The sequence below is a fragment of the Eleutherodactylus coqui genome, chromosome 1 (genome assembly GCF_035609145.1).
Source record: "Eleutherodactylus coqui strain aEleCoq1 chromosome 1, aEleCoq1.hap1, whole genome shotgun sequence".
NCBI lineage: Eukaryota > Metazoa > Chordata > Amphibia > Anura > Eleutherodactylidae > Eleutherodactylus > Eleutherodactylus coqui.
Window position 1 is genome coordinate 153724450 of NC_089837.1, and position 27653 is coordinate 153752102.

Below are 27653 nucleotides of genomic sequence, written 5' to 3' on the forward strand. Positions count from 1 at the left end.
ACTGGTTCAGCCACCTACTTGGAAGTCAGTACAAAGTTGGGATTCAGTAAGATAGCTGAATAAAATCTAATTAATCATACATTTAGTATTCTAAAATCAATATTCAAATAAACGCTTGAATATACCTTTTTACATATGATTCTATATCCACATTCTACTAGCAACTTCCGGAATGTTTTACATATAATACATAACATTATATAACCAAATAACTAATGTCACATTTATTACACTGTTTCCTTATCTTTCTTATGTTGGGTTATTAAAAATATTGATTGACCCCTATCATTCCCCCATTTGGACATCAGAGCCACCATTATCTCCTGGTTCTGTCACCCATAGGTGCTGGGTTCCCAGGTAGGAATGGTGCACTCTATGTCCATCTAGGATATGAAGACATAATATCAAATATTGCAAGTCAATCAAGTTTACAATACAGTAATCTTAGATTTATCAACATCAATATCGTCATCGTCATATTAGACACTTAAAGGGGTGTATTTTTGAGTATGTCTCGAAGAGTCTCTACAGGAGTGGGGACAGATAATAGACAAGTCCGCAAAATGTCCTCTCCACTCCTGAGGTTGGGCATACAAATGTGAGAAATATTTGCCCATCCAGTCCATCGCTTCTCCATGTGGATCGTTCGTAGTGGTGTTTCCCAATAAGAAGACAGTCCAATAAGACAAAATGTAGATGTCAAAGTCAAAATGTCCATTACCTCCCTCACCCAAACAACGCCGGGATCCCACCCATCACTTTTCCTCTGGCTCGGGAACTTTCTTGCAGTGGGAGGCATGTATCCACTTTTACAGAAGTAGGCGTTGACAACAGAACTTGGTATGGTCGTCAAACCTTGGGTCCAAGGCCTTTATTACGTGTCTTTTTGCGACCACCCAGTCTCCAGGCTGCAAGAAATGAGTCCCCTCTAGGTTGTCAGGGTCTGGAATTGGGGAAAACACTAGATCGGGTGTTATTTTTAGTTTACGACATAGTTCTTGTACATATTCAATAATCTTATCACACCCCTGCTGTAGGGCCTGTGGATGGTACAGGCCTAATCTTGGCATAGAGCCAAACAACACTTCTTTTAACTTAAGCATATCATTTTAGTTCTTTCAACTTTGTCTAAACTCTGCGGGAGTGTGAAACGCTTGTTCCACTCCCAGGCTGACATCACCTCTCGCATCACTTAACCTATAAAATGTGTACCTCTGTCACTCTCTATTGTCTCTAGTACCCCAAATCTACATACAAGTTCTGACACAAGTTTAGTCACTGTACATTGTGTGGTGGCTTTGAACAGGTCCACGCACACAAGGATGTACTCATACCTGCCTGATTTGGGAAGCCGGATGTAATCGATTTGTAATCTCTGACTAGGATACAGTGGTCTGGGTGTGCACTTCACGTGCCTTCACATATGCCTTTGCCAACCTGTCGAACCCTGGAGCATACTATACCTTGTGCACAACAGAAACCATGGCATTCCGAGAGGCATGCACTTTCCCGTGAGCTAGGACGGCGAGGTGGGGGTAGGCAGCCGCTGGTACATCATCTATGTCCCGTAGGACGCCAAATCCCAAATCAACAAGAGTGGTGGGACCAAGATCCAACTTACAGCACAAGGGGTCTTGCGTCCTGTCCTAGGAGAGCTGCAGCCTTGGCTGCCCTATCCCCTTGCTCTCTGGTGACTGCCCCTGCGTGTGTGCTTTAACCTTTATTATGGCCACCTGTTCTGGCAACATGATAGCTTAATGGGCTTGCCTTGTGCCGTGAGAAAGCTCCTGGACCGCCAGATGGGTCCATAATCGTGTGCAGTACCAAAGGCGTGCCTGGAATCAGTGTAGATATTAGCAGTGGTACCTTTTTCAATCGTACAGGCCTCAGTTCCTGCGCTGACATGTATGGCGGCAGTGGTTTTTGTACAAGCATCTCATTCAGTGTGACTACTTCAAAACCTGTTACAAACCTTCCTTTGTCATTCAGGTATCTAGATCCATCCACAAACATTTCAAGGTGGGGGTTTAGGAGGGGTTTGTTAGTGACATGTGTGAACCCAGCTGTCTCCTGCTCCATGAGCGCTGCACAATCATGCTGGTGTTCTGCGTCAAAGGCCTCCTCTTCATCAGTCAGAGAATTTGCAAAAAGCTGGTTCTCTGTACTTACTCCCCCATTTGAATCAGTGTCACCTAATGGTAATAAGGTGGCCGGATTCAAAGTGGTGCAACGTTGAAATGAGACATTGGATGAAGAGTGTACTGCAAGTTCCATTTTGATCTGTCTAACAAGGGACAGATGTCTACGGCTTACCTGTGTCAGGATACCATGTATGTCATGTGGGGTGTAGATCACCATGGTGTGATCTAAGAAGTTTCTCTTTGCTGGCTTTGCAGCCATTCTACTCTGATGGAGGAAACACAAAAGGCTTAGTGATGCATTGAGGTAACCATTTGTGTCAGCAGTACATAAAAGAAAATAAAAAATTAATCATCAACATATTACAAGAGGGCGGTGCCCTCGGGAATTGGCCAGGCGTCTAATACCAGCTTCATGAATCTGGTAAACTGGTTTTGGGCTATTCTGAGCCCCTTGTGGCAGCACTATCCAACAGTACTGCTTTCCTCTGAAATTAAATACAAACAAATACAGACAGTCTGTCGAGGTCCGTCTGACTGGTAGCTCAAAGGCTCGAAGGAACGACACTAAGAACTTGTTTCTCTGCGTGCGTAAGAGTGAAGACAGGTAGAGGTGTCGCTAGGTCTGCTGCCATCCGACCGAAGGTCGGGTGACTTTCAGACCTGGGGTGTATACGAGCCTCACCGGACGGGTGAAGTTCGATACAAGATCCCAAGGGTCCCATCATTTCGGTTCCCAATATGCTTTCAGGACTTTCCAGCACAAGGAAGCGCATGAGGCATCGTGACCCTTTAAACATTACCTCTAGTGGTTCAGTTTCTGCCAGCTGAATCGGCACTCCTGAAACCCCTTGCACCAATTACTGCTAGATAATCAAGCTGGTATTCTATTAAAATAGATCAGAACCTTGTTGCAAAAAAAAAAAAAATAATAAAAATTTAGAAATTGCTGACCTGCAATACCTGGATCACCTATGTCAGATGTCCAGTTCCTTGTGCTAAGCAATGACTCAGGAATTGGAGTTTGTCTTGGAGGTGACTTACTATTTGTCAGGACCTGCGGAAAGCTGAGTTTCTGCAGTAGCTATCAAGACAAATACATGAGCCGGATCTACCAAGAGAGCAGTTAGTTTACAAACCTCCTCTGAACTGTAATTTGAGGTCTCAACCCGTACCGATCCATCCGGTGAAAATTTGATGGATGCAGATAAGGCTTGTAAGATATTAGTACAAATAACAGACATGAATTACAACAAGGCAGAATAATCCACAAACATCTATCCACCTTAAAATATGATATTCCTTAAGCAAATTCATTATTAATCTGATCCTGCCTGCAATGTCTCATCAAATTTGAGAAGAGAAAAAAAAAAACTTTTCCTAACTGCCCAAGCTCCTCACCCCCTCCCTTTGTAGACAAAAGAAGGATGAAACATTACCTACTTTTACATTATCTAGCTCCACCCCTTCGATGCTGGTCGTTTGCATGTCTCTCCTACAGAGCATTCTCTCAGAGACAATGCAGTACTAACAGCATTTAGCAGTGATATAGACGTCCAACCAATTACAGAACTGACATTTACCCAAAAAGCAAAAATATATATATCTTAAAATCCCTATGTTCTCTATTTTTAAGACCGTATAATTCACATAATTCATTACAAGTTTCTTATTTCATCAGCGTCTGTCTTCCTTTCTATGACACTGAATTTTATCTCTATGAAACAGAACAATAGCTAAGATATTAATAAGCAACTAAAACATTCAGACTTTAAACAGCATTAATTATTAGTAATTACAAGACGTATACTTCTCAGCTAGGCTGGTCTGTGTTGAGGGTGGAGCAGGACCTCTTCCTATTGTTCTTCCCTCCCATCTCCTTACATCACCTAGCTCCACCCCCTGTGGTCTGGCTCAGCGTTTGGTCTTTCTTGCCTCATTTTATTTCTAGCCACCGGACAGTACACACCATATAACACAATCTAACTCTCATACGGGCCCTTCATTAATACACAAATTCACACTCACTGGGGTTTTCATTCACTCATACACAGACTGATAAGTATCTCATGTGAAGTAGAAACTGGGATTGTATTTACTGTACATAGAACTTCCCATATTGAACAAAGTGTGTATATATATATATATATATATATATATGTAACTCTTATGTACCGCAGTTTTTACATATTTTGTTCAGAATAGGCTATCCAATGACAAACATAATACAACTTATGCCCATTTCCATCCACATACTTATATTCACCACTCCAGATAGCAACTATTATCACAGTTCATTGTTAAACCTTCTACCTTTCCTTAACTCATTGAACCTTCAGCTAAAATAGTTTACATCAACTTTTTCTTTTTACTTTCTTGTAACAAGTTATACTACACATTCTTTGTTCCCTATTAACCTGCACAGTCTGTTCACACCATTCACTACTACAGAGACAATATAAAACCCCCCCATAGCTCACACCTTCTTTACACTCAGGAAAAAAAAACAAAAAACACACAGTATATATATACTTCATTGTTCTTTTGAACCCCCACAGATGTGAGTGGGGTATAATTTTCTTACACTTAAATGAAGAAGACTAAGACGTACAACAAAGATTAGTTTACATAACATCAAGACTTACAAGACAAACAATAGTGGTTTTCATTGGGACAGATTCGGGCGATGCGGTGCGTTGTCGCCGCTGGGAGTGGTGCCCTGATCTGTCTCCTAATCATGAGGTTTCTTGGGACAAGGGCAATTCTTGGCCAGGTGGCCATTCTTGCGGCAATTATAACACTTACGTATTCCTCTGTTGGGTCTGTCCTGGAACTGCACCTTGCCCCCTTGGTTGCTATAGTATTTAACCGCCGCTACAGGGCGCTTCTCATCCATAGCAAACCCTACTGCCTTTTTATACAAGTCCATGGGCTTGGCTTGTCGCCAGCCGGGGGTACATGCCTTTACTTTATCTGCCAATGATGGGCCGATGCCTTGCATGAACACCTCACACATCATTGGGTAGTACACTTCATCTGCACAGAGGGTGAAACCAATTTCCCTAGCCTTCGTTCCCAGCCTACCAAAATAACATTCAATAGTTTCATTCTTTTCCCGTCTACACATAGTTAAAGCCATTTGTCTTCGTAAAGGGTTTTGTTGTCCGCACCTGGGACAATCCCGACAGTCAAGAAGAATGTCGGAGCTGTCCGCGGTTGGTAGGACCGAGTACATCCTAGCCGGGTTTGGCTCCGGGGGTGAGTACACAAGTATGCCGTAATCCCTCGGTGCACAATCCCATTGTTCTACATTTACCTTTTTGCTATATCTTATTATGGCCTCTACTCCTTTTTCTAGACCGGCGTTTCTGATATCTTTCATGCTTTTTCCCGTACTATTGCCAGAACCCATAGTTAAAGGTTCCCGCTTTTCTAAGTCCTATCTTTCTATATTTTATACACTTGTCTGCAATCGTCTCCCCCTTTCCTTTCTCACACAGCTTATGGCACACAGACCCTTATTTGTCACACAGGCTTCTATTTGTCACACAGGCTTCTATTTGTCACACAGGCTTCTATATGTCACACAGGCCACTAAGGACACCTGGTCCCTGGTCCTGGAATAGTTTTACGGACTCCTTAAGGGGGGGGGGGGTTTAGGGGAGACCAGACCTCTCTGCTAAGGGAACTTCTGGTGATATTATAACAGACTCAGTAAAAGCAAATTATGGCTAACACGACACAGACTATCAACGTACAGATTTCAACAATTACTGCAGGCAACATGGCAATATACACACAAGGGTTCTTCCGTCTAGCACGGTTACTAAGAACACCGTAAATAACAGGCAGAAGCATCCTATATAACATGCAGCAACTCACCCCCTGTCGACACGAGACTGAATGAAGCCAGGAGAGCCCAGGGCTTGAGTGGCAAGTCAAGAGCTTACCGTATACCGGTGTTTTGTAGATCTGGGGTCCCGTGGCCTCTGGTCCGGCTGGTCGGCAGGTAGTGTAGTCAGGTATCGGCTGCAGGTAAGGAGTTAGCTTCTGCCCCACAATGGGCGCCAAATAAACTGTCGGGGGTCTGGAACGCAGACCGAAATGCGAATGTTGCCTGTATCCAAATTAAGAGGAAATATTATATAGAGTACTCATAGAGAACCATAATAAGCCACTACACAGACCGTCTAGTGATATCAGTATGAGTTCTGTTTATTGTTGTACATTGCTAGTTTATATGCAAGATGAAAAGAAGGCGTTTCCAAATGTTACCTGATGCCTAGTTACAAAGTATTTTTGGTGACCAGACCCTCATTCCAACAGGTTACAACATGACTGTAAATCAAAAAAAACTTTCTAAACAAAAGGTATCAACAAAGCTGTTTGAAGTGTACATAGACAGAAAAATAGAATAAAATATAACTTTTATTAATTAAGATAAAAAAGCAAAAGAAAAACAATATAGTGCGATATAAGGTGATGAGATAAAACTATGCTCGAATAGTAATAAAGAAGAAGTCTCTTTGATTTTATCAATTATTTTCATAGGCCAAGATAATTCCTTGAGGGGGAAAAATCTTTATACCCTCTTGCAATATCCGTAAGGTACTGAGTAGTTAGAATTAGTTGTTATTTTCTATTACTCGTTCTCCCCCCTCTATAAAGTAGAGGATATCAGTATATTCCCCTATCGGAGGTTCTTATGTATTCTCACATAGAGAGAAAGGGAATAGTAACGTATATCTATGATGTTCTAGTCACAGAGGAGATTATTAACCAGAACCCTGTATTCCCGCCATACACAGGGCTACGTATTTCTCTAGATATATAATAGAGTGCTGGAATCTTATCTCGGACTTGAGCACGGTGAGTATATCACCAAGCTCAGAAGTATATCGAAGTCATACGCAGATTGCTTATATATGTCCACAATCGTCAAGGGGTAGATGTACATCCCAAGTACAAGTGTTGTGTTTAACTTAAGGATAGTGGATAAAGTGAGTCATGCAAGGTATGCCCCACACATTGGGGAATAACCTATTGCAGGATTTTCATCAACTACCACAGTGTGAATTGATATAAAATAATTAGAGAACTTCTAAAAAAGTCCAAAGACGGATACATAGTGATCTCGGATGAAGATATAGATCAAAAATATTCGTCTGGACTAATGCTGCAGATCAATAGGCTATGAGTATAAATAGCTTCTCTTAGATAGCTGTAAAGGACACTTAGGTTTCTGTGTCCAACAGTATAAGTCCTAGGTGGTTGATTTGGTGCAAGGCCATTTTGTTAACAGCCACTGTGCTATTCAGATCAACTATCAGCCACTGCTCTTTGTGGCTTAAAAACTGTGCTGTTAGGATAGAATCCATCCTGATGACGCTGCCAGAAGTTCTCTGACAGCAGAAACGCGTAGATGGATAGAATTTCTGACTAAAGTGATAGACATCTATACCTGGCTTTTATGCCAGAGCTATCATTTAGGCACATAACTACCGGGACCAACAATCTTAGTGTCCCTCAACAGCAATTTAATATAAAGAGTGACTACCTAGGTGATTGATATCAATAGTTTGGCCTTGCACCAAATCAACCACCTAGGACTTATACTGTTGGACACAGAAACCTAAGTGTCCTTTACAGCTATCTAAGAGAAGCTATTTATACTCATAGCCTATTGATCTGCAGCATTAGTCCAGACGAATATTTTTGATCTATATCTTCATCCGAGATCACTATGTATCCGTCTTTGGACTTTTTAGAAGTTCTCTAATTATTTTATATCGATTCACACTGTGGTAGTTGATGAAAATCCTGCAATAGGTTATTCCCCAATGTGTGGGGCATACCTTGCATGACTCACTTTATCCACTATCCTTAAGTTAAACACAACACTTGTACTTGGGATGTACATCTACCCCTTGACGATTGTGGACATATATAAGCAATCTGCGTATGACTTCGATATACTTCTGAGCTTGGTGATATACTCACCGTGCTCAAGTCCGAGATAAGATTCCAGCACTCTATTATATATCTAGAGAAATACGTAGCCCTGTGTATGGCGGGAATACAGGGTTCTGGTTAATAATCTCCTCTGTGACTAGAACATCATAGATATACGTTACTATTCCCTTTCTCTCTATGTGAGAATACATAAGAACCTCCGATAGGGGAATATACTGATATCCTCTACTTTATAGAGGGGGGAGAACGAGTAATAGAAAATAACAACTAATTCTAACTACTCAGTACCTTACGGATATTGCAAGAGGGTATAAAGATTTTTCCCCTCAAGGAATTATCTTGGCCTATGAAAATAATTGATAAAATCAAAGAGACTTCTTCTTTATTACTATTCGAGCATAGTTTTATCTCATCACCTTATATCGCACTATATTGTTTTTCTTTTGCTTTTTTATCTTAATTAATAAAAGTTATATTTTATTCTATTTTTCTGTGGTTCCCTACAGTGAAATACACTTGATTAACGGGAACTTAACTGCCTCGGTGATATTAAAAGTGTACATAGACAGTTACATATGATAATAAAGGTTGACTCCTGGCTGTCTACTGGCTGAGTACATTTTTAAGATTACACTGTTAATTACATTCCCAAACCAGAATGTAATCTTCAAGGTCCATCAACAATTTGCACATCAAAAGAGGGGGCCTTGTTTCTAGTTTACACATAGACAAAACTGGTTCAGCCACCTACTTGGAAGTCAGTACAAAGTTGGGATTCAGTAAGATAGCTGAATAAAATCTAATTAATCATGCATTTAGTATTCTAAAATCAATATTCAAATAAACGCTTGAATATAGCTTTTTACATATGATTCTATATCCACATTCTACTAGCAACTTCCGGAATGTTTTACATATAATACATAACATTATATAACCAAATAACTAATGTCACATTTATTACACTGTTTCCTTATCTTTCTTATGTTGGGTTATTAAAAATATTGATTGACCCCTATCATGGTGGAGGCTCAGCTTCTACTCTGTTCCTGACTTTCTGACTTCTGGTTGTGAAACCTGCAGCCCATTGTTAATTGTAAAGGAGAGACCTGAAGTAGGAATGCTACTACCTAGGGGAGTACCTAAAGGCTCAGAGGCCTGGGTGCAAAAGTTCAGCTCCCCCCTCCCCCCCCACCCCATACCTGTACCTAGATCATGCTGCATACAGCTGCAAAACGAATTTCAATACATGATCTAACTTCTTAGCATAATCTTTCCAAACACGAAAATTTGTTTGTAGCCCCGCAGGCCACTCTCACACTGCTTTTTTCCTAACGCCGCGATTTTCTTGAGCTGTCTGCTCTGTTTTTGCGTTTTCATGTGGTTTTTTTTTTACCTCATCATCTATCAATGATGGGGTGCATTAAAAAGCGCTGTCAAACGCTGTACCATGTGTTCAAATGATACAAATGGCACTATTACAAGCTGCGTTTTCTGAATGCACATGTGAGAGAGTGGCCTTAGGCTGGGTTCCTATGGGGCGGAATGGCTGCAGAATTTCAGAGCAGACTTTCTGCAGGAAAATTCTGCCTGAAATTTTTATCCTTGTACAATTTGCAAAAATCTCATTCACACGCTGCGGCCAGTCCATCGAGGCCGAACTGCTCTTAAATTGACATACCGAGTGGAAATCAAAGCCGTGGCATGTTAATTGTATCGCCGTTTCTGTGATGACCTCTCTCCTCGCTATGCGGTGAGATGGCCACAGCAGAATACATAAAAAACCTGCATGCGGTATTTAAAGACCGCGTACGTCATTAAGTAGCTGCAAACACTATTAATGACCGAATGTGTTTCTGATGCGTATTCTAATTGTGTGTTAAGAGTGAAACTATATACAGTAAATACAGGGAGATGTATAACTTATACCAGAGATAGAGAGAGATACACACTAAAATATATAATATATTAATATATATATAATATTACACGCATGCTATATACACACTACACACACTATATACACACTACGCACACCTATATACACATATACACATACCCCAGGCCCGGACCAGTTTTCCTTCGATGGTGGCAGCAGCAGCACAGGCAGATGCAGTGGACGCCGTTCAGCAGAACGCAGGGGCAGCACATGATGACATCATCACTGTGCCCTGCCGGCCCATGTGACTGCCTCCCTCCTCCTCCTCTGCTGCTCTTCTCTAGTTCTTCTCAGGCTGGTTACACTGCCTGCCCTGTGATCGGTGAGGTGCTGCAGGCAGAGCGGCCAGCTGGTAATGCACTGAATGTGCATATGTGTATGGCGGAGGGCAAAGAAGGGGCCCACTGAGTGCAGGGGCCGGGTCGGCTCCGTGACTCCAGCGACCCCTGACGGTACGCCTATGCTACTGCCCCATACACAAAACTGCCTCTCTTGGATCATAGGCATCAACGGGGGGAGAGATGGAAAAAGAGACAGCTACAGCAATGAAAGAGAGAGCAGGATAAGGCTCACTCTTTGCCCTCCAGCCTAGGTGAGCTCTCCAAGACAGCGGGTGGTGGAAGTTCATGTTACTGTTTATACACTTGGTGTGGAGGTTGTTTGCACTTTTCGCTGCACTTTAAATGTTTGTTTATGACATCACATCATATTTTACCCCCTTAGTGACGGACCTTTTTTGCTTTTTTCCATTTTTGTTTTTTCCTACTCCCTTTCAAAAAATCGTAGCTCCTTTATTTATCCATCGATGTCGCTGTATAAGGGCTTGTTTTTTGCGGGATGAGTTGAATTTTTCAATGGCACTACTTATTGTACCATATAATTTACTGAAAAACTTTTAAAAAATTCTAAGCGGAGAGAAATGGAAAAAAAATGACATTCCACCATCTTTCGGTGCGTCTTGTTTCTACGGCGCACAAACTGCAACAAAAAAGACCTGATATTTTTATTCTATGGGTCAGTATGATTACTATGATACCAAATTTATATAGTATTTTTTTTTTTGCTGTAGTACTTGTATTTTTTTTTTAAGATATTCAATTTTTTTCAATTATTTTCTGCGGTCATTTTGTGTGTGCGATAACTTTTTTATTTTTCCGTCGACGTAGTTGAGCAAGGGCTCATTTTTTGCGGGATGTACTGTAGTTTCTGATAGTATCAATTTGGAATACATATGACTTTTTGATCGCTTTTTATTGCGTTTTTTCTTGGAGATAGGGTAACTAAAAAAATGCATTTCTGGCGTTCTTTATTTTTTTTTTTCAGACAACGTTCACTGTGCAGAAAAAGTAATGCACTACTTTGATAGATCGGACTTTTACGGACGCGGCGATATCAAATACATATTTTTATTTTATGATTTAGATTTTTTAATAATAGATATGGCAAAAGGGGGGTGATTTAAACTTTTAGAACTTTTTTTTTTTTTTTAACAATAAAAAAAACTTTACTGATTATTTTTTTTACTTTACTTTGAAGTTAAAGTTAACATGCCATGCTTTGATCGCTCCTGCAGTACGATGTAATGCTATAGCATTACATCATACTGCTTTTTCACAGGCAGTCTATCAAGCCACCCTGTGTGGATGGCTTGATAGGCAGTCTGTTAAGGCAGCCCTGGGGCCATTCATTAGGCCCCCGGGTGCCATGACACCTGCACGGCTCCCCCGATCTCACCGTGGGGGGGGGCGTGCGGGACCCCCGAACAGCGTTCGGGGGATTTAAATGCCGCTGTCAGAATTGACAGCGGCATTTAAAGGGTTAATGGCCGCGATCGGCCGAATGGTCGAGCGCGGCTATTGCCCGCGGGTGTCAGCTGTAATAAACAGCTGATGCCCGCGCTGTATGGAGGGAGATAGCGCCGCTACCTCCCTCCATACACGTCCTGCAACAGCAGGACGTAGTTTTACGATAACGCCGTCACTAAGGGGTTAAAGCATGCCCAGGCTGCACACGTCCTGTGAGCAGACCTAGCTGTGGGCCTGATGTTGCTGCTGCTGCGACTAGTATTACCTGAGGGTGGTGGCACTGCCCTTTTGTTTCTCTGCATTGCAACATCCACTTTTTCCTCATCCTCCTACTATAATGACTTACTCTTCCTCTCCATGTTAGATCCAGTGCTTCATCCTCTTCCATCTATTCTTTCTTTTCCTGAATGGACTCCTATATAACAGTGAACACTGGCAGGTGGTACCTCTGTTTCCACATGAGTACACATTGCTTATGGAGTGCTGATGGCACACACTGACCCACGCTCATCTTCTCTTTGTAGGAAAAAAAATGATTGGGCATCAGTGCATTCAATGCCTTAGTCTTTTCCCTCTGTTGTTTAAGACTGCCCAAGTGACATCTATGAAACTGAATGATCAAACAGGTCCTCAGACTGATCCTTGTAAACTGCTTTGGAGGTTGTGTGGGATTTGGCATAGAGGGGCGTGCTCATGGCTGACACGTGCAGACTGGCTGCTGTGTGCCTGTGACTGGGAGTAAGAGCAGATGTTGGTACTTGAGATATGCTGTGTCATCCACTATATGATCTATTCCACATATATGGTATAAGGCATGGACAGAAATAATTCTAAGGAATGGCAGTGGGCTTGTTTCACCTTCTGCAGAACGTGGAGCTGTTGATTCAATAAGAGCTGCTTGAAGTGCCAACTTGACCTGTCCTCTACCACCTCCACCCCAGACTTGCTTTCTTCCTGTTTCTTTTTTATCTATTTATTTTTATTTAGTTTTTTTATTCTTTTATTCTTAGTGTAGTTTTATGTAACTTATCAGGTAGCTTTGTGTTTTATATTAACGAATAAAGCATTGCCAACCAGATAAGCCGCAGTCCCTCCGAGGCATGATCTGAGAATAGAAGGCCACAGAATACAGCTTGTATATTTCTGTACTGTTCCTGTTTGGCGCAGTGTAATTGAATTCCCCAAATCGCTTTGCTAGCTGTGTAAGATCTGCTAATAATTTGTAGTGGCTGGACTGGTGACTTTGAATGATGTTTGAGGCCATAAACAGAGAATTGCATTATTCCCTACGTCTAAGCATATTTTGTCTGTCTGCTTTGCTGCTATATACGTCGACAGCAGCAGAAATACACCCTTCCCCAATGTACAAACCATATTTCGTATAGGCATATAAATATGATGCAGCTTCTTTCTTTGCTCCCTCCAATAGAATCCCATTTAAGTTACAAACTTTCACACCAGCAGCAATATATTATCTGTAGAGATGAGCGAACGTACTCGTCCGAGCTTGATACTCGTTCGAGTATTAGCGTGTTCGAGATGCTCGTTACTAGAGGCGAGCACCACGCAATGTTCAAATTACTTTCACTTTCATCTCTGAGACGTTAGCACGCTTTTCTGGCCAATAGAAAGACAGGGAAGGCATTACAACTTCCCCCTGTGACGTTCAAGCCCTATACCACCCCCCTGCAGTGAGTGGCTGGCGAGATCAGGTGTCACCCGAGTATATAAATCGGCCCCTCCCGCGGCTCGCCACAGATGCATTCTGACATAGTTCAGGGAAAGTGCTGTCTTGCTGGAGTTGCTATAGGGAGAGTGTTAGGAGTTATTTTAGGCTTAAAAGAACCCCAACGGTCCTTCTTAGGGCCACATCTGACCGTGTGCAGTTCTGTTGAGGCTGCTTTTTGCAGTGTTGCATTGTTTATTTTTTTTTTGTTTATCGGCCGTGCAGAGCATTGCGTCATCAGTCTGCAGTAATTTTACATAGTATAGGGCCAGTAGTGCTGAGGCAGGGACAGTGAAAGAGATATACTGTCTATATAGGCAGTGGGCTTTTCCAAAAAAATTTGGGGAAAAACATTCTATTTGGGCTGCCTGTGACCGTCCTGTGTGTACTGCGTCTCTGCTGGAGGTAGTAGTCCTAATTAATATGCAGCCAGCTAAGTGTTACAGCAGGCTTGCACAAAATTCTTTCCTGGTTCTGCTGTGCGTTCCGTAAGCGAAGTCAGCCTCCAACCACAGGCCAATAAGCGGCACATTTAATTACAGCATTCTGTTTCTGCACTACTGGTAAGACACCATGCTGAGGGGTAGGGGTAATCCTAGAGTACGTGGACGTGGACGCGGGCGAGGACGCGGAGGCCCAAGTCAGGGTGTGGGCACAGGCCGAGCTCCTGATTCAGGTGTATCGCAGCCAACTGCTGCAGGATTAGGAGAGAGACACGTTTCTGGCGTCCCCACATTCATCTCACAATTAATGGGTCCACGCGGTAGACCTTTATTAGAAAATGAGCAGTGTGAGCAAGTCCTGTCGTGGATGGCAGAAAGTGCATCCAGCAATCTATCGACCACCCAGAGTTCTGCGCCGTCCACTGCTGCAACTCTGAATCCTCTGGCTGCTGCTCCTCCTTCCTCCCAGCCTCCTCACTCCATTACAATGACACATTCTGAGGAGCAGGCAGACACCCAGGAACTGTTCTCGGGCCCCTGCCCAGAATGGGCAGCAATGGTTCCGAATCCTCTCCCACTGGAGGAGTTTGTCGTGACCAATGCCCAACCTTTGGAAAGTTCCCGGGGTCCGGGGAATGAGGCTGGGGACTTCCGGCAACTGTCTCAAGAGCTTTCAGTGGGTGAGGAGGACGATAACGGAGACACAGTTGTCTATCACTCAGGTAGTAGTAATTGGAGTAAGTCCGAGGGAGAAGCGCACTGAGGATTCGGAGGAAGAGCAGCAGGACGATGAGGTGACTGACCCCACCTGGTTTGCTACGCCTACTGAGGACAGGTCTTCAGAGGGGGAGGCAAGTGCAGCAGCAGGGCAGGTTGGAAGAGGCAGTGCGGTGGCCAGGGGTAGAGGCAGGGCCAGACCGAATAATCCACCAACTGTTTCCCAAAGCGCCCCCTCACGCCATGCCACCCTGCAGAGGCCGAGGTGCTCAAAGGTCTGGCAGTTTTTCACTGAGAGTGCAGACGACCAACGAACAGTGGTGTGCAACCTGTGTCGCGCCAAGATCAGCCGGGGAGCCACCACCACCAGCCTCGCCACCACCAGCATGCGCAGACATATGATGGCCAAGCACTCCACAAGGTGGGACGAAGGCCGTTCACCGCCTCCAGTTTGCACCGCTGCCTCTCCCCCTGTGCCCCAACCTGCCACTGAGATCCAACCCCCTTCTCAGGACACAGGCACTACCGTCTCCTGGCCTGCACCACATCCTCACCTCCGCTGTCCTCGTCCCCATCCACCAATTTCTCTCAGCGCACCATCCAGCCGTCGCTAGCGCAAGTGTTGGAGCGCAAGCGCAAGTACGCCGCCACGCACCCGCACGCTCAAGCGTTAACCCTTTCCAATCCAATTTGTATTCTAGTTTTCCTAGGGGGCTTACTCTTTTTCTGCTGTTATACAACGGCGCTATACGCTGGCTAAAGCCAGTACTGCATGAGGTGACACGTTGGATAGGCTCTGACAGCAGAGAGGCTGGCAATATACAGTAAGAGAACCCCGACGGACGTCTTCCAACATCGGAGCTGTACAGCCTTAAATCATAATGTCTTCAGACATCAGACAGTGGATTGGAAAGGGTTAAACGTGCACATAGCCAAATTTATCAGCCTGGAGATGCTGCCGTATAGGCTTGTGGAAACGGAGGCTTTCAAAGGTATGATGGCGGCGGCGGCGGCCCCGCGCTACTCAGTTCCCAGTCGCCACTACTTTTCCTGATGTGCCGTCCCAGCCCTGCACGACCACGTCTCCCGCAACATTTTACGCGGCCTCACCAACGCAGTTACTGCCAAGGTCCACTTAACAACGGACACGTGGACAATCACAGGCGGGCAGGGCCACTATATCTCCTTGACAGCACATTGGGTGAATTTAGTGGAGGCTGGGACAGAGTCAGAGCCTGGGACCGCTCACGTCCTACCCACCCCCAGAATTGCGGGCCCCAGCTCAGTGGTGGTATCTGCGGCGGTGTATGCTTCCTCCACTAAACCACCCTCCTCCTCCTCCTGCTCCTACGCAACCTCTGTCTCGCAATCAAGATGTGTCAGCAGCAGCACGTCGCCAGCAGTCGGTGTCGCACGGCACGGCAGCACAGCGGTGGGCAAGCGTGAGCAGGCCGTGCTGAAACTACTCAGCTTAGGAGAGAAGAGGCCCACGGCCCACGGACTGCTGCAGGGTCTGACAGAGCAGACCGACCGCTGGCTTGCGCCGCTGAGCCTCCAACCGGGCATGGTCGTGTGTGACAACGGCCGTAACTTGGTGGCGGCTCTGCAGCTCGGCAGCCTCACGCACGTGCCATGCCTGGCCCACATCTTTAATTTGGTGGTTCCGCTCTTTCTGAAAAGCTACCCACGCTTGTCAGACCTGCTCGGAAAGGTGCGCCGACTCTGCGCACATTTCCGCAAGTCCCACATGGACGCTGCCACCCTGCGCACCCTGCAACATCGGTTTAATCTGCCAGTGCACCGACTGCTGTGCGATGTGCCCACACGGTGGAACTCTACGCTCCACATGTTGGCCAGGCTCTATGAGCAGCGTAGAGCTATAGTGGAATACCAACTCCAACATGGGCGGCGCAGTGGGAGTCAGCCTCCTCAATTTTTTACAGAAGAGTGGGCCTGGTTGGCAGACATCTGCCAGGTCCTTGGAAACTTTGAGGAGTCTACCCAGATGGTGAGCGGCGATGCTGAAATCATTAGCGTCACCATTCCTCTGCTATGCCTCTTGAGAAGTTCCCTGCAAAGCATAAAGGCAGACGCTTTGCGCTCGGAAACGGAGGCGGGGAAAGACAGTATGTCGCCCACTGCTGAGGGTACCCATGCTGCTTGCCTGTCATCCTTTCAGCGTGTATGGCCTGAGGAGGAGGAGGATCCTGAAAGTGATCTTCCTAGTGAGGACAGCCATGTGTTGCGTACAGGTACCCTGGCACACATGGCTGACTTCATGTTAGGATGCCTTTCTCGTGACTCTCGCGTTACACGCATTCTGGCCACTACGGATTGCTGGGTGTACACACTGCTCGACCCTCGGTATAAGGAGAACCTTTCCACTCTCATACCCGAAGAGGAAAGGGGTTCGAGAGGGATGCTATACCACAGGACCCTGGCGGACAAACTGATGGTAAAATTCCCATCCGACAGTGCTAGTGGCCGAAGGCACAGTTCCGAGGGCCAGGTAGCAGGGGAGGCGCGGAGATCAGGCAGCATGTACAGCACAGGCAGGGGAACACTCTCTAAGGCCTTTGACAGCTTTCTGGCTCCCCAGCAAGACTGTGTCACCGCTCCCCAGTCAAGGCTGAGTCGGCGGGAGCACTGTAAAAGGAAGGTGAGGGAGTACCTAGCCGATCGCACGACCGTCCTCCGTGACGCCTCTGCCCCCTACAACTACTGGGTGTTGAAGCTGGACACGTGGCCTGAACTCGCGCTGTATGCCCTGGAGGTGCTTGCTTGTCCTGCGGCTAGCGTCTTGTCAGAGAGGGTGTTTAGTGCGGCTGGGGGAATCATCACGGATAAGCGTACCTGCCTGTCAACCGACAGTGCCAACAGGCTTACATTCGTCAAGATGAACAAAGCCTGGATTTCCCCAGACTTCTCTTCTCCACCAGCGGACAGCAGCGATACCTAAACAATACGTAGGCTGCACCCGCGGATGGAAGCATCGTTCTCTATCACCATCAAAAACGGGGACCTTTTAGCTTCATCAATCTGTGAATTCTATTCATCCTCCTCCTCCTGCTCCTCCTCCTGAAACCTGACGTAATCACGCCAAACGGGCAATTTTTGTTAGGCCCACAAGGCTCAGTCATATAATTTTTGTCAACAATTTTTATACGTTTCAATGCTCATTAAAGCGTTGAAACTTGCACCTGAACCAATTTTTATTTTAACTGGGCTGCCTCTAGGCCTAGTTACAAATTAAGCCACATTAACCAAAGTGATTAATGAGTTTCACGTGCCCTCTTGGTTGGGCATGGGCAATTTTTCTGAGGTTACTTAGTAGTGTTGGTGCACCAATATTTTGGGGCCTTTGCCTACAATGTAATCCAATTAATTTTTTGCCCACCTGCATTAAAGCTGACGTTACATCAGCTGTGCTGGGCACTGCAATGGGATATATTTATGTACCGCCGGTGGCTTCCTGGGACCCACCCATGCTGTCGGTCCACATGGACTTCCCATTAGGGAGATGTACGTGCCTGTGTATACTTATAAAAAACTCGAGCCTGACTGGGGCATGCAGTTTGGGCCGAAGCCCACCTGTATTTAATCAGACGTTAGCTCTGCTGTCCAGGGCACTGCAATGGGATATATTTTTGTACCACCAGTGGGTTCCAGGGAGCCACCCATGCTGTCGGTCCACACGGACCTCACATTAGGGAGTTGTACCTGCCTGTGTCTGTATTAAAAACCCCGGTCTGACTGGGGCATGCAGTGTGGGCCGAAGCCCACCTGTATTTTATCTGACGTTGCCTCAGCTGTGCAGGGCAATGCAATGGGACATATTTATGTACCGCCGGTGGCTTCCTGGCACCCACCCATGCTGTCGGTCCACACAGAGCTGTAACTGCATGTGTCCACTTCTAAAGAACCCCAGTCTGACTGGGGCATGCAGTGTGGGCCGAAGCCCACCTGCATTTAACATGACATTACCTCAGCTGTGATGGGCAATGCAATGGGATATATTTATGTACCGCCGGTGGCTTCCTGGCACCCACCCATGCTGTCGGTCCACACGGAGTTGTAACTGCATGTGTCCACTTCTAAAGAACCCCAGTCTGACTGGGGCATGCAGTGTGGGCCGAAGCACACCTGCATTTAACATGACATTACCTCAGCTGTGATGGGCAATGCAATGGGATATATTTATGTACCGCCGGTGGGTTCCAGGGAGCCACCCATGCTGTCGGTCCACACGGAGTTGTAACTGCATGTGTCCACTTCTAAAGAACCCCAGTCTGACTGGGGCATGCAGTGTGGGCCGAAGCCCAACTGCATTTAACATGACATTACATCAGCTGTGCTGGGCACTGCAATGGGATATATTTATGTACCGCCGGTGGGTTCCAGGGAGCCACCCATGCTGTGGGTGCACACGGAATTCCCATTGCGGAGTTGTACCTGCCTGTGACTATTTATAAAAAAACGCGGTCTGACTGGGGCATGCAGACACCTTGACAGAATGAATAGTGTGTGGCACATAGGTTCCCCATTGCTATGCCCACGTGTGCAGCTCCTGATGGAGGTGGCACAGGATTGGATTTCTCATTGCTCATTTCTCATTGCTTCTGTACAGCAGTGTGTGCCTGCGGTTCCTCCTCATGGCAGACGCACTTATAAATAGACATGAGGGTGGTGTGGCATGAGGGCAGCTGAAGGCTGCGCAGGGACACTTTGGTGTGTGCTGTGGACACTGGGTCGTGCGGGGGGGGGGGGGGTTGGGCAGCATGTAACCCAGGAGAAGTGGCAGCGGAGTGTCATGCAGGCAGTGATTGTGCTTTGTTGGAGGTAGTGTGGTGCTTAGCTAAGGTATGCATTGCTAATGAGGGCTTTTCAGAAGTAAAAATTGTTGGGAGGGGGGGGCACTCTTGCCGCTATTGTGGCTTAATAGTGGGACCTGTGAACTTGAGATGCAGCCCAACATGTAGCCCCTCGCCTGCCCTATCCGTTGCTGTGTCGTTCCCATCACTTTCTTGAATTGCCCAGATTTTCACAAATGGAAACCTTAGCGAGCATCGGCGATATACAAAAATGCTCGGGTCGCCCATTGACTTCAATCGGGTTCGTTATTCGAAACGAACCCTCGAGCATCGCAAAATTTTCGTCCAGAGTAACGAGCACCCGAGCATTTTGGTGCTCACTCATCTCTAATTATCTGTGAAATATATGTCCCTATTAACAAGAGAGATGTTGTATAGGCAACGGTACAGTGAACATAAAAATTAACAATGAGGTCGAGACGGGCCAAGATTTCATCTTCCTTGGATCCAAAATCTATTGCATCGGGCAATCTGGACCTGAGATCAAGAGGCGGATTACACTTGGTGGGAATGCAAGGAATTGAAAACATCTGGAAAAGCAAGGATATTAGTATTGCAACAAAAACCAGACTGGTCAATGCAATCGTCTTTCCTATAGCGACATATGGTTGCAAAAATTGAATGCTCAATAAAACAGACAGAAGGAAAACCAATTCATTTGAACTATGGTGCTAGAGGAGAATGCTACGGTTACCTTGGACTGCCATGACAACTAACACTGTAGTGTTAGATCTCGTCAAACCAAAAATATCACTAGAGGGCAAAATCGTCAAGCAACAGCTCTCTCTTTTTGGACATGTGATGCGGCCTAACTCACTGGAAACAGTACTGATGCTTGCCAAGGTCAGTGGAAAGAGAACATCAGGACGAGAAAGAGCAAGTTGGCTAGATACAATCAAGGCCACCACTAACATGTCAATCGCCGAACTGAAAGAAGCCGTGAAAGACAGGAATGCGTGGAGAACATTGATCCATAGAGTGACCGAGGGCCGGATGTGACTGAACGGATCATCATCATCATCATCATCATCATCATCATATAAGCATATAAACACAACAGATCTTCTTACTTTGTTCCCTACAATATAACACCAGTATACAAGCTTTTCCAGCGTCCAGAAGCCGACTAGGCAGACTAAGTAGTGCAGGAGGACATGTAGTGTGACAGGGAGGAAACATGGGAGGACAGAGTGACATACACAGGCCAGGTTATCTGTGAATCTCTGATCCTGGACAGTTTCTCAAGGACGTTTTCTACCGATACACACTCGTGAAGTAGTAGATTTGCACCAAACACTGCACAGCGGGAGCTCACACTCCTTGCGGTCTTTTACACTCCTACTCCTCCATATAGGGAAGAAGAAGGTAGTCCACAGCACACATCTTCTATCCTCTTGGCCTCTTCCATATCTACTACAGGACACTAAAGGTGTCTGTGTGCAGGCCATCTTCGCTCAAGACGGACAGGTGAATGGGACCAACCAAGACAAACTCCAACAACCACTCCCTCACTCATCCACCTTGTAACCACACACATAAAACAAGGTCACATGACATACAAATAGATACTTTTCCAGAGATAACCCACACAGTAACCAATTCAGTGCTGCAACTATGCAATACACATCATATTCACTCACATGGAACACATTGACAATACACATAAGCACAAGACTACATAGACCATCCAGAAGCTTCCGCACAATAACTTCTATACACTACACTTTCCCACCAGCAGCAGTATATCTTCTGTAGAATGTCTGTCCCTAACAGACCACATGTTACATAGGCATATAAACATGATGCAGCTTCAGCGATCTTTTTTTTTTTTTTTTTCCCATCAAAAATCGGTTCATACTAACCCGATTTTGATATTGTGAAAATTGGTTTAATTGTATTGCCAGGCCAATTGAGATGAGACACACAAATCAGGGTACCCCCACTAAGTGTGATCCTGTAAATATGTAAGAATGTATGGTGAAAAATATATGGTACCCTTTTGTGATTTATATTCATCAAGGATTCCAGTTTGAAATAAACATTTCAAACTATCTAAAAGTAATGGCAAAATACATACGAAAAAGTCATACTCGCCTCACCCTATCCCCCAATGCTGCCATCCCATTAGCTGCAGCAGTCACATATAGCTGTGTCTCAACAACATCACTGTTGTAGCCAGAAGTGACCTGAAAACAAATTGATGACTCTGCACTGTCAATTGAGGTGAGGATGGCTTTTTAAGGTTTTTCCATCACTTTCGGCTGGTTTGACAACTGAAAGTATGTGACACTGTTGGTCACTAGTTCTTCCACTGAAGGCATGGGGAAACTCACTAACAGATTATTTACAGCAATATGTCTTTACTTTTGAATTTCAAGGTGAAAGTGTTCCTGTGACAAAGACACCTCTCCCAAATGTTAACAACTCCACTCCGTGGATGGTACATAGTGGTGATGACTACAAAAAACATGTTCTCTATTGTGGAACTGAGGTTGTTCAGACTAAAAGAAATAGTCAAGACCTTGTAAAAGCCGTTGTCCTACAAACTGGTGAGTGTACTGATTTTCACACATGCACTGGCGTAATATAGGGGATGCGGTTGCATATAGGCCCAGAAGCCTTAGGGGGCCCATAAGGCCTCTCCTCCATATAGGGACCCCAGTACTATGAATAAAGCATTATAGTTAGGGGCCCTGTTACAGATTTTGCATTGGGGCCCAGCAGCTTCTAGTTATGCCTCTGCAAACATGTATATGGTTTATAAAGTGCTTAAAAGGGTTCTCCACTTCAAACTTTCTTGTTTTGTTAGATGGAACCCCAGCAATTAGCCATGTGGGAATCTGGCAGTGGATGTTCAATTACCCTGCAATTCTACTACAAGGAAAACTAACGTCTCTGATTTAACTCGAAGCTAACATTTGTCTGCTATTATTTTCCTTAAAATTATGCAAAACAGTAAATGAATTACTGCACTACATTAAAGGGGTATTCCCTATTTACTTTGCTGGTTCACTGTGTTCTATGTCACAAAACTTTGATCTTGTCATATACATTAAATGAACAAAGTTGCGCTATTAACTAGTTTTTAGCTCCATTAAATCCCCAACCCAACTCTTTATTTACTTTGGGCTGCCAGAGGATATGACCTCTGGTTAATCTTTGCTTGATAGTCAAACATGCTCACATTCTCTCGCATGAGCTGTAATGTAAAAAGTCAATTGGCTATAGCTAGAAAACCGTGTATGCATAGGATGATCATTGGAGCATTGGATATACCATGGATGAGCATTGCTCTCCTATTCACGCTCTGTTATTTGCAGAAGTGTTAGAGTGCATAAACCATGCATGCAGAGTTTTCCTAACCTCAGTGCCAGGTGAACATGTACAAAGAGGCGCTTTTTTCTTCTCTGCTCTATCCATTCAGTATTCATGTAAGCGCCTCCCAGCTGTATTAGTGGCATGACAACTGAGCATGCTCCCAAGACCACACTTAAAACACCAATCAGAAAAATAATTTACATAAATGGGGACTGCTATATCAACCTCCTTTGGGAACCCCTTCCCTGCTAACAGAGGACAACACTATGATCTGTGATGTCCCTGCTGCCTTTAGTGTATCCTAACTGTAAAACTGTACCAATTGCTGCTGGAGTTGTCAAAGTTATTTTGATTGGTCAGAAAGACAGGTGCAAATATACATGGGAGTCTAAAGACTCTTATGGTACAAGACCTTTCGGGTGCACTCAGGAGAGGATCAGGGAGGAAAGAGAAGCTCCGAGCAATGCTGTGTGCTTCTGGGAAATAGAGTTTCTAAGCAGTCGTGTTTCTACTGCAGGACCGCCCAGTATAACATCCTAGAAAGGATAAACAGAGCATGGAAAGGGGCACAACATTTATACAATGGTAGCAGAAACTAAGTTAATTTCTACAGAGTTCTGTTTACTGATGCATGTTAAGAGGCACAGTGTTTTTGGTTGATTTATCAGATTGTGGGATAACTCCTTTAAATGGAACTGCTTTCTGACTAGGGCTCTAAATCATATTTCTGACTCCAATGGTAACGGCTGTTATTACTACTCTTATACCTAAAGCTATTGAAAATTCTAATTCTTCCAGCTGGATTATCCTGCTTATGGTTTTCACGCGACTGTATGTGTTTTTCCGTTCGCCCATACACGCCGTAAAATCACATGAATGAAGAATTGCCGTGATCGAAAAAATTTTGTCAAATATTTTCTGCCATTCACATGGGTGGCTACTTGTATCGGCAAAAAAATATGCTGCAGTGCAGAAAACCTTCGATTGGCAGATCCTCGGAATGACTACTACTGCTTAAATAGAGTTGTCGTCTTTTCCCAGTGTTGTACGGCAAGTAACCAACTTCCCCTCCCTTTTTTTCTGCTTCTGTAGAAGTCTATGGGAGTTTACTGCGAATCTCAGCAAAAGATAGCTCAAGGCCTATCTTTTGAAAGCAGCATTTAAAATCGGCGATTGAAAACTGTAGCCAATGTGCAATTTTTCCCAGCACGATTTTTTTACGCACCCAAAAATCATTTATCTGAATGAATAAATTGGAATCCAATGCTTCAGATGGTCACGATTTTTGGGTGATTTTTTTTTATTTTTTATAGTAGCTATAACGTTGTGTAAATAAGGCCTTAGGCTTAGTGCACAGTAGCATAAAAAAAACTTGTCCATGTTATGTTCACAAAAAACAAACTTCCTTTCATATGTGTGCAATATGCTATCTGTATGCAGTCTATTTATCCTTTCTCTTTACTTCAGTACATCATCCGTTTTTCACGTCTGCAAAATAACTGAACCCCTTGAAGACGTGGCCCATTTTTACATTTTCAATTTTTCCTCCCATTTTCAAAAAGTCTTAACTTTTTTTATTTTTTTTTATTTATTCATTGAAATAGCTGACTGAGGGCTTGTTTCTTTTATAGTGTGTTGTATTTTTAATTGGTACCATTTATTTTTCCATATTGTCTACTGAAAAACTTTTAAACATTTTTCTAAGTGGATTGAAATGGAAAAAAATGAAATTCAGACATCTTTGGGCAGATCTTGTACACATTGCAGCAAAGATGATATGATGACTTTATTATAATATTCATTTTTAATATTATTTTTTTATTAGAAATATAGGAGAAGGGTTTTTATTTAAACGTGTAATACTTATTTTTTCTGATAATTAAAGTTCCTATAGGGGACAACCTTGCATTGTTTGATCGCTCCTGCAGTATAATGTAATACTATAGTATTGTTTTATACTGAAATCTAACAGGTATTCTATCCAGCTATGGCACAGGCATGGCTTTAGAAGGCCCTAGGCTGCCATGGGAACTAAACGACATCTCGCAATCTCATCCCAAGAAGGTATGAAAATGACTGAGGGGAAGTCCTGGAGCTGTTCAAGCTATGAATTTGCCCAGAAAGGACTAGATGTGGCAGGCTTAGCTTGGATTGCACTTGCTAACAGTGGAGATAGCAGGATATGCCTCCACACAGCACTGTTGCTAGACACACTTCCATATAGCACATTATTAAGGAAATAATTAAAAGTTAAGTTTTAGAAATCACAAAGGAAATTAAGAATTAGACACTTTTCATTAAAATCAATGGGCTTTCCATGTAAAATCATGAAATAGTTGAGCCCTCAATATTGAAAGACATTGTTTGTAGCCACTCTAGCCAGTAGACAAGGATCCTGAATGGTAGATATAATTATGAGTTAATAAAGGGAGTCTAACAAGCACTCTGAAAAGGCATTTTCTAAGCTAGACAACCCTTTTAACGGGAAAGATTCTGGAAAATCTAATATTGATGCAAACTATGCATCCAAATTAGATGGTATGAAATACAATAAAAGCAGGTAACTATTTTTTTTTTTAAATACTTATGTTCTGAGACAGAGATTCTCTAGAGACATTCTTGAGACAGTATGGGAAATATTTCAATAATATCCGTCTGGATAATCCATTTTAATAACTTCTACTGTACTGTATTTACTAAAACCTTTGTTTTTATTTACAATGTAACTTATAATAATATAGGCATAACTCCTAATATCACAAACTTTAAATGTAAGGAAAACATTGGAATTTGATCTATTGTTGCATATTTTTGCAATGTTTTTTGTTTTATTTAGGATTCAACACCGCAAAGGGAGATCTACTAAGAGCCATTCTATATAACAAACCAATGAATGTTAAACTGCATAGAGAGGCCGTTAGGTTTCTTTTAGTAATTATGGCTTTTTCTGTATTCGGAGTTATCTATACTGCAGCTGTGCACAAGAAGAATGGGGTAAGTATTTTGTTTGACCTGTGGAGGCAAAATATATAAACTATATGAAACATTAAAACACTGTGACAGTAAATAGTACTTGGTATTGGAAGGTATAGTTACATCAGATACTTCTAGAGATTTACTTAAGCATGTATCACCAATCACATCTGCTGCTTTAATTTATCATTCCAATGAATATAAGGCTATTTAATTTTATCAAAACAGTTAAAGACCAACAACTGATACATTTATTTGCATATGCGCTCTTTCATCAATTCTGATCCGGTCAGTTTAATGATGGGGGCATGGGAGATCTGAATAGAAATTGGAATGGGCTTATCAGGGTATGGTGACATATACAGTAAGTGCTGTGAGTTTTGTCCTGCAGAAAATCTGTACCATTTACAGTAAAAGCCACGTGGGGGAGGTTTCAGCAAATCAATGCACAAGGTACAGAAAAAATCTATGCAGAATTTACAGTGGAATTGACATGTTAATCATTTACTACTGAATTTCACTTTGGATTCACCCCTGTCAATGAGTACAGTGAATCCTACAGCAAAACCATAGCCTTTAAGGGGTTGGGACAAAATCAGATTTTAGTGCTTATTCTATGGATAAGGAAAAAAAATCTAGTCATTGGGGGTCGCAACATTGACCCTGCGTCCACAGCGCACACAAAATTTTCCCTGCGCAGCGTTCAGCTTCCCTCATGCCACACGCTCGCTTCATGGCCACATCCCCCTCATGTCTGTTTATAAATGCGCGCTGGATGAGGAGGAACCGGAGGCACACACAGGGTTGGCAGGGCCAGGCAGCGACCCTCATTGAAAAAGTGGGCGATAGCCCACAATGCTGTTGAGGATGGATGATAAATAGAGATACGATCATCATTCCAATCCCGTGCCACCTCCGTCACTGTCAGAAACCACAAACGTGGGCATAAAGGGGACTCTGGTGCCAGCACTTCCACATATCTCCACAATGCAGCAATACTCTGTGTGGGAAGCACGTGAGAGGGCCCAGGGTCAGGCTCGGTCCCAGCCTCCACCTTGTGTGACCCAAGGTGCTGCGAGTTACATCGCAATGGGAAATCCATGTGTCCCCACACAATTCATTCTGTGTAGGTGTCACATAGCTCAACACCACAATGGGAAGTCAATGAGTTCCTTGGGCTTGCCTACGCTGTCGGTGCACAAAGATGATATTACATAGGAAGAAATCAGAGTGCCCAAACATGGGAGAGTTTCACGCCGCCAAGGACCTCGGCCCACATTTCTACCCTAGTCAGTCAGTGTATTTGTGCCAGACAGGAAAAAACAACGCAATGGGAAGTCTTTGTGCACCCACAGCATAGGCAGACCCGAGTAACCTTTCTATAGCAAGAGTATAGGGAGACCTCAGTAACATTTCTGTAGCAAGAGTATAGGTGGACCCCTGTAACATTTCTGTAGCAAGAGTATAGGCGAACCCCTCAAACTATTCAGTAGAAAAGATATAGGCAGACCCCAGTGACATTTCTGTAGCAAAAGTATAGGAAGACCCGAGTGACATCTCTGTACCAAGAGTGTAGGCGAACCCCTGAAACATTGGTGTACCAAGAGTGTAGGCGAGGGCCAGAAAAATTGGCGTACCAAGAGTACAAGTGCACCCCTAAAAAATTGCTCAACCGCGAGGGCAGGTGAAACCCATAAACTTTTTTTTTTTTTTTAAAGATACAGCTTGCTGTTGCTTAATTTGTAACAGA

At 44.0% G+C, this 27653-nt stretch overlaps 1 protein-coding gene across 1 annotated transcript in view; it reads left to right on the forward strand.

Annotated features, from left to right (window-relative positions):
* LOC136630232 (probable cation-transporting ATPase 13A4) overlaps positions 1-27653 on the forward strand; it is a 201618-nt gene that overhangs the window by 103444 nt on the left and 70521 nt on the right. The window contains exons 10-11 of the mRNA XM_066605486.1: positions 21991-22161; positions 25767-25924. Of these exons, the coding sequence (XP_066461583.1) occupies positions 21991-22161; positions 25767-25924 (329 nt within the window). The remainder of the gene's footprint in view (positions 1-21990; positions 22162-25766; positions 25925-27653) is intronic.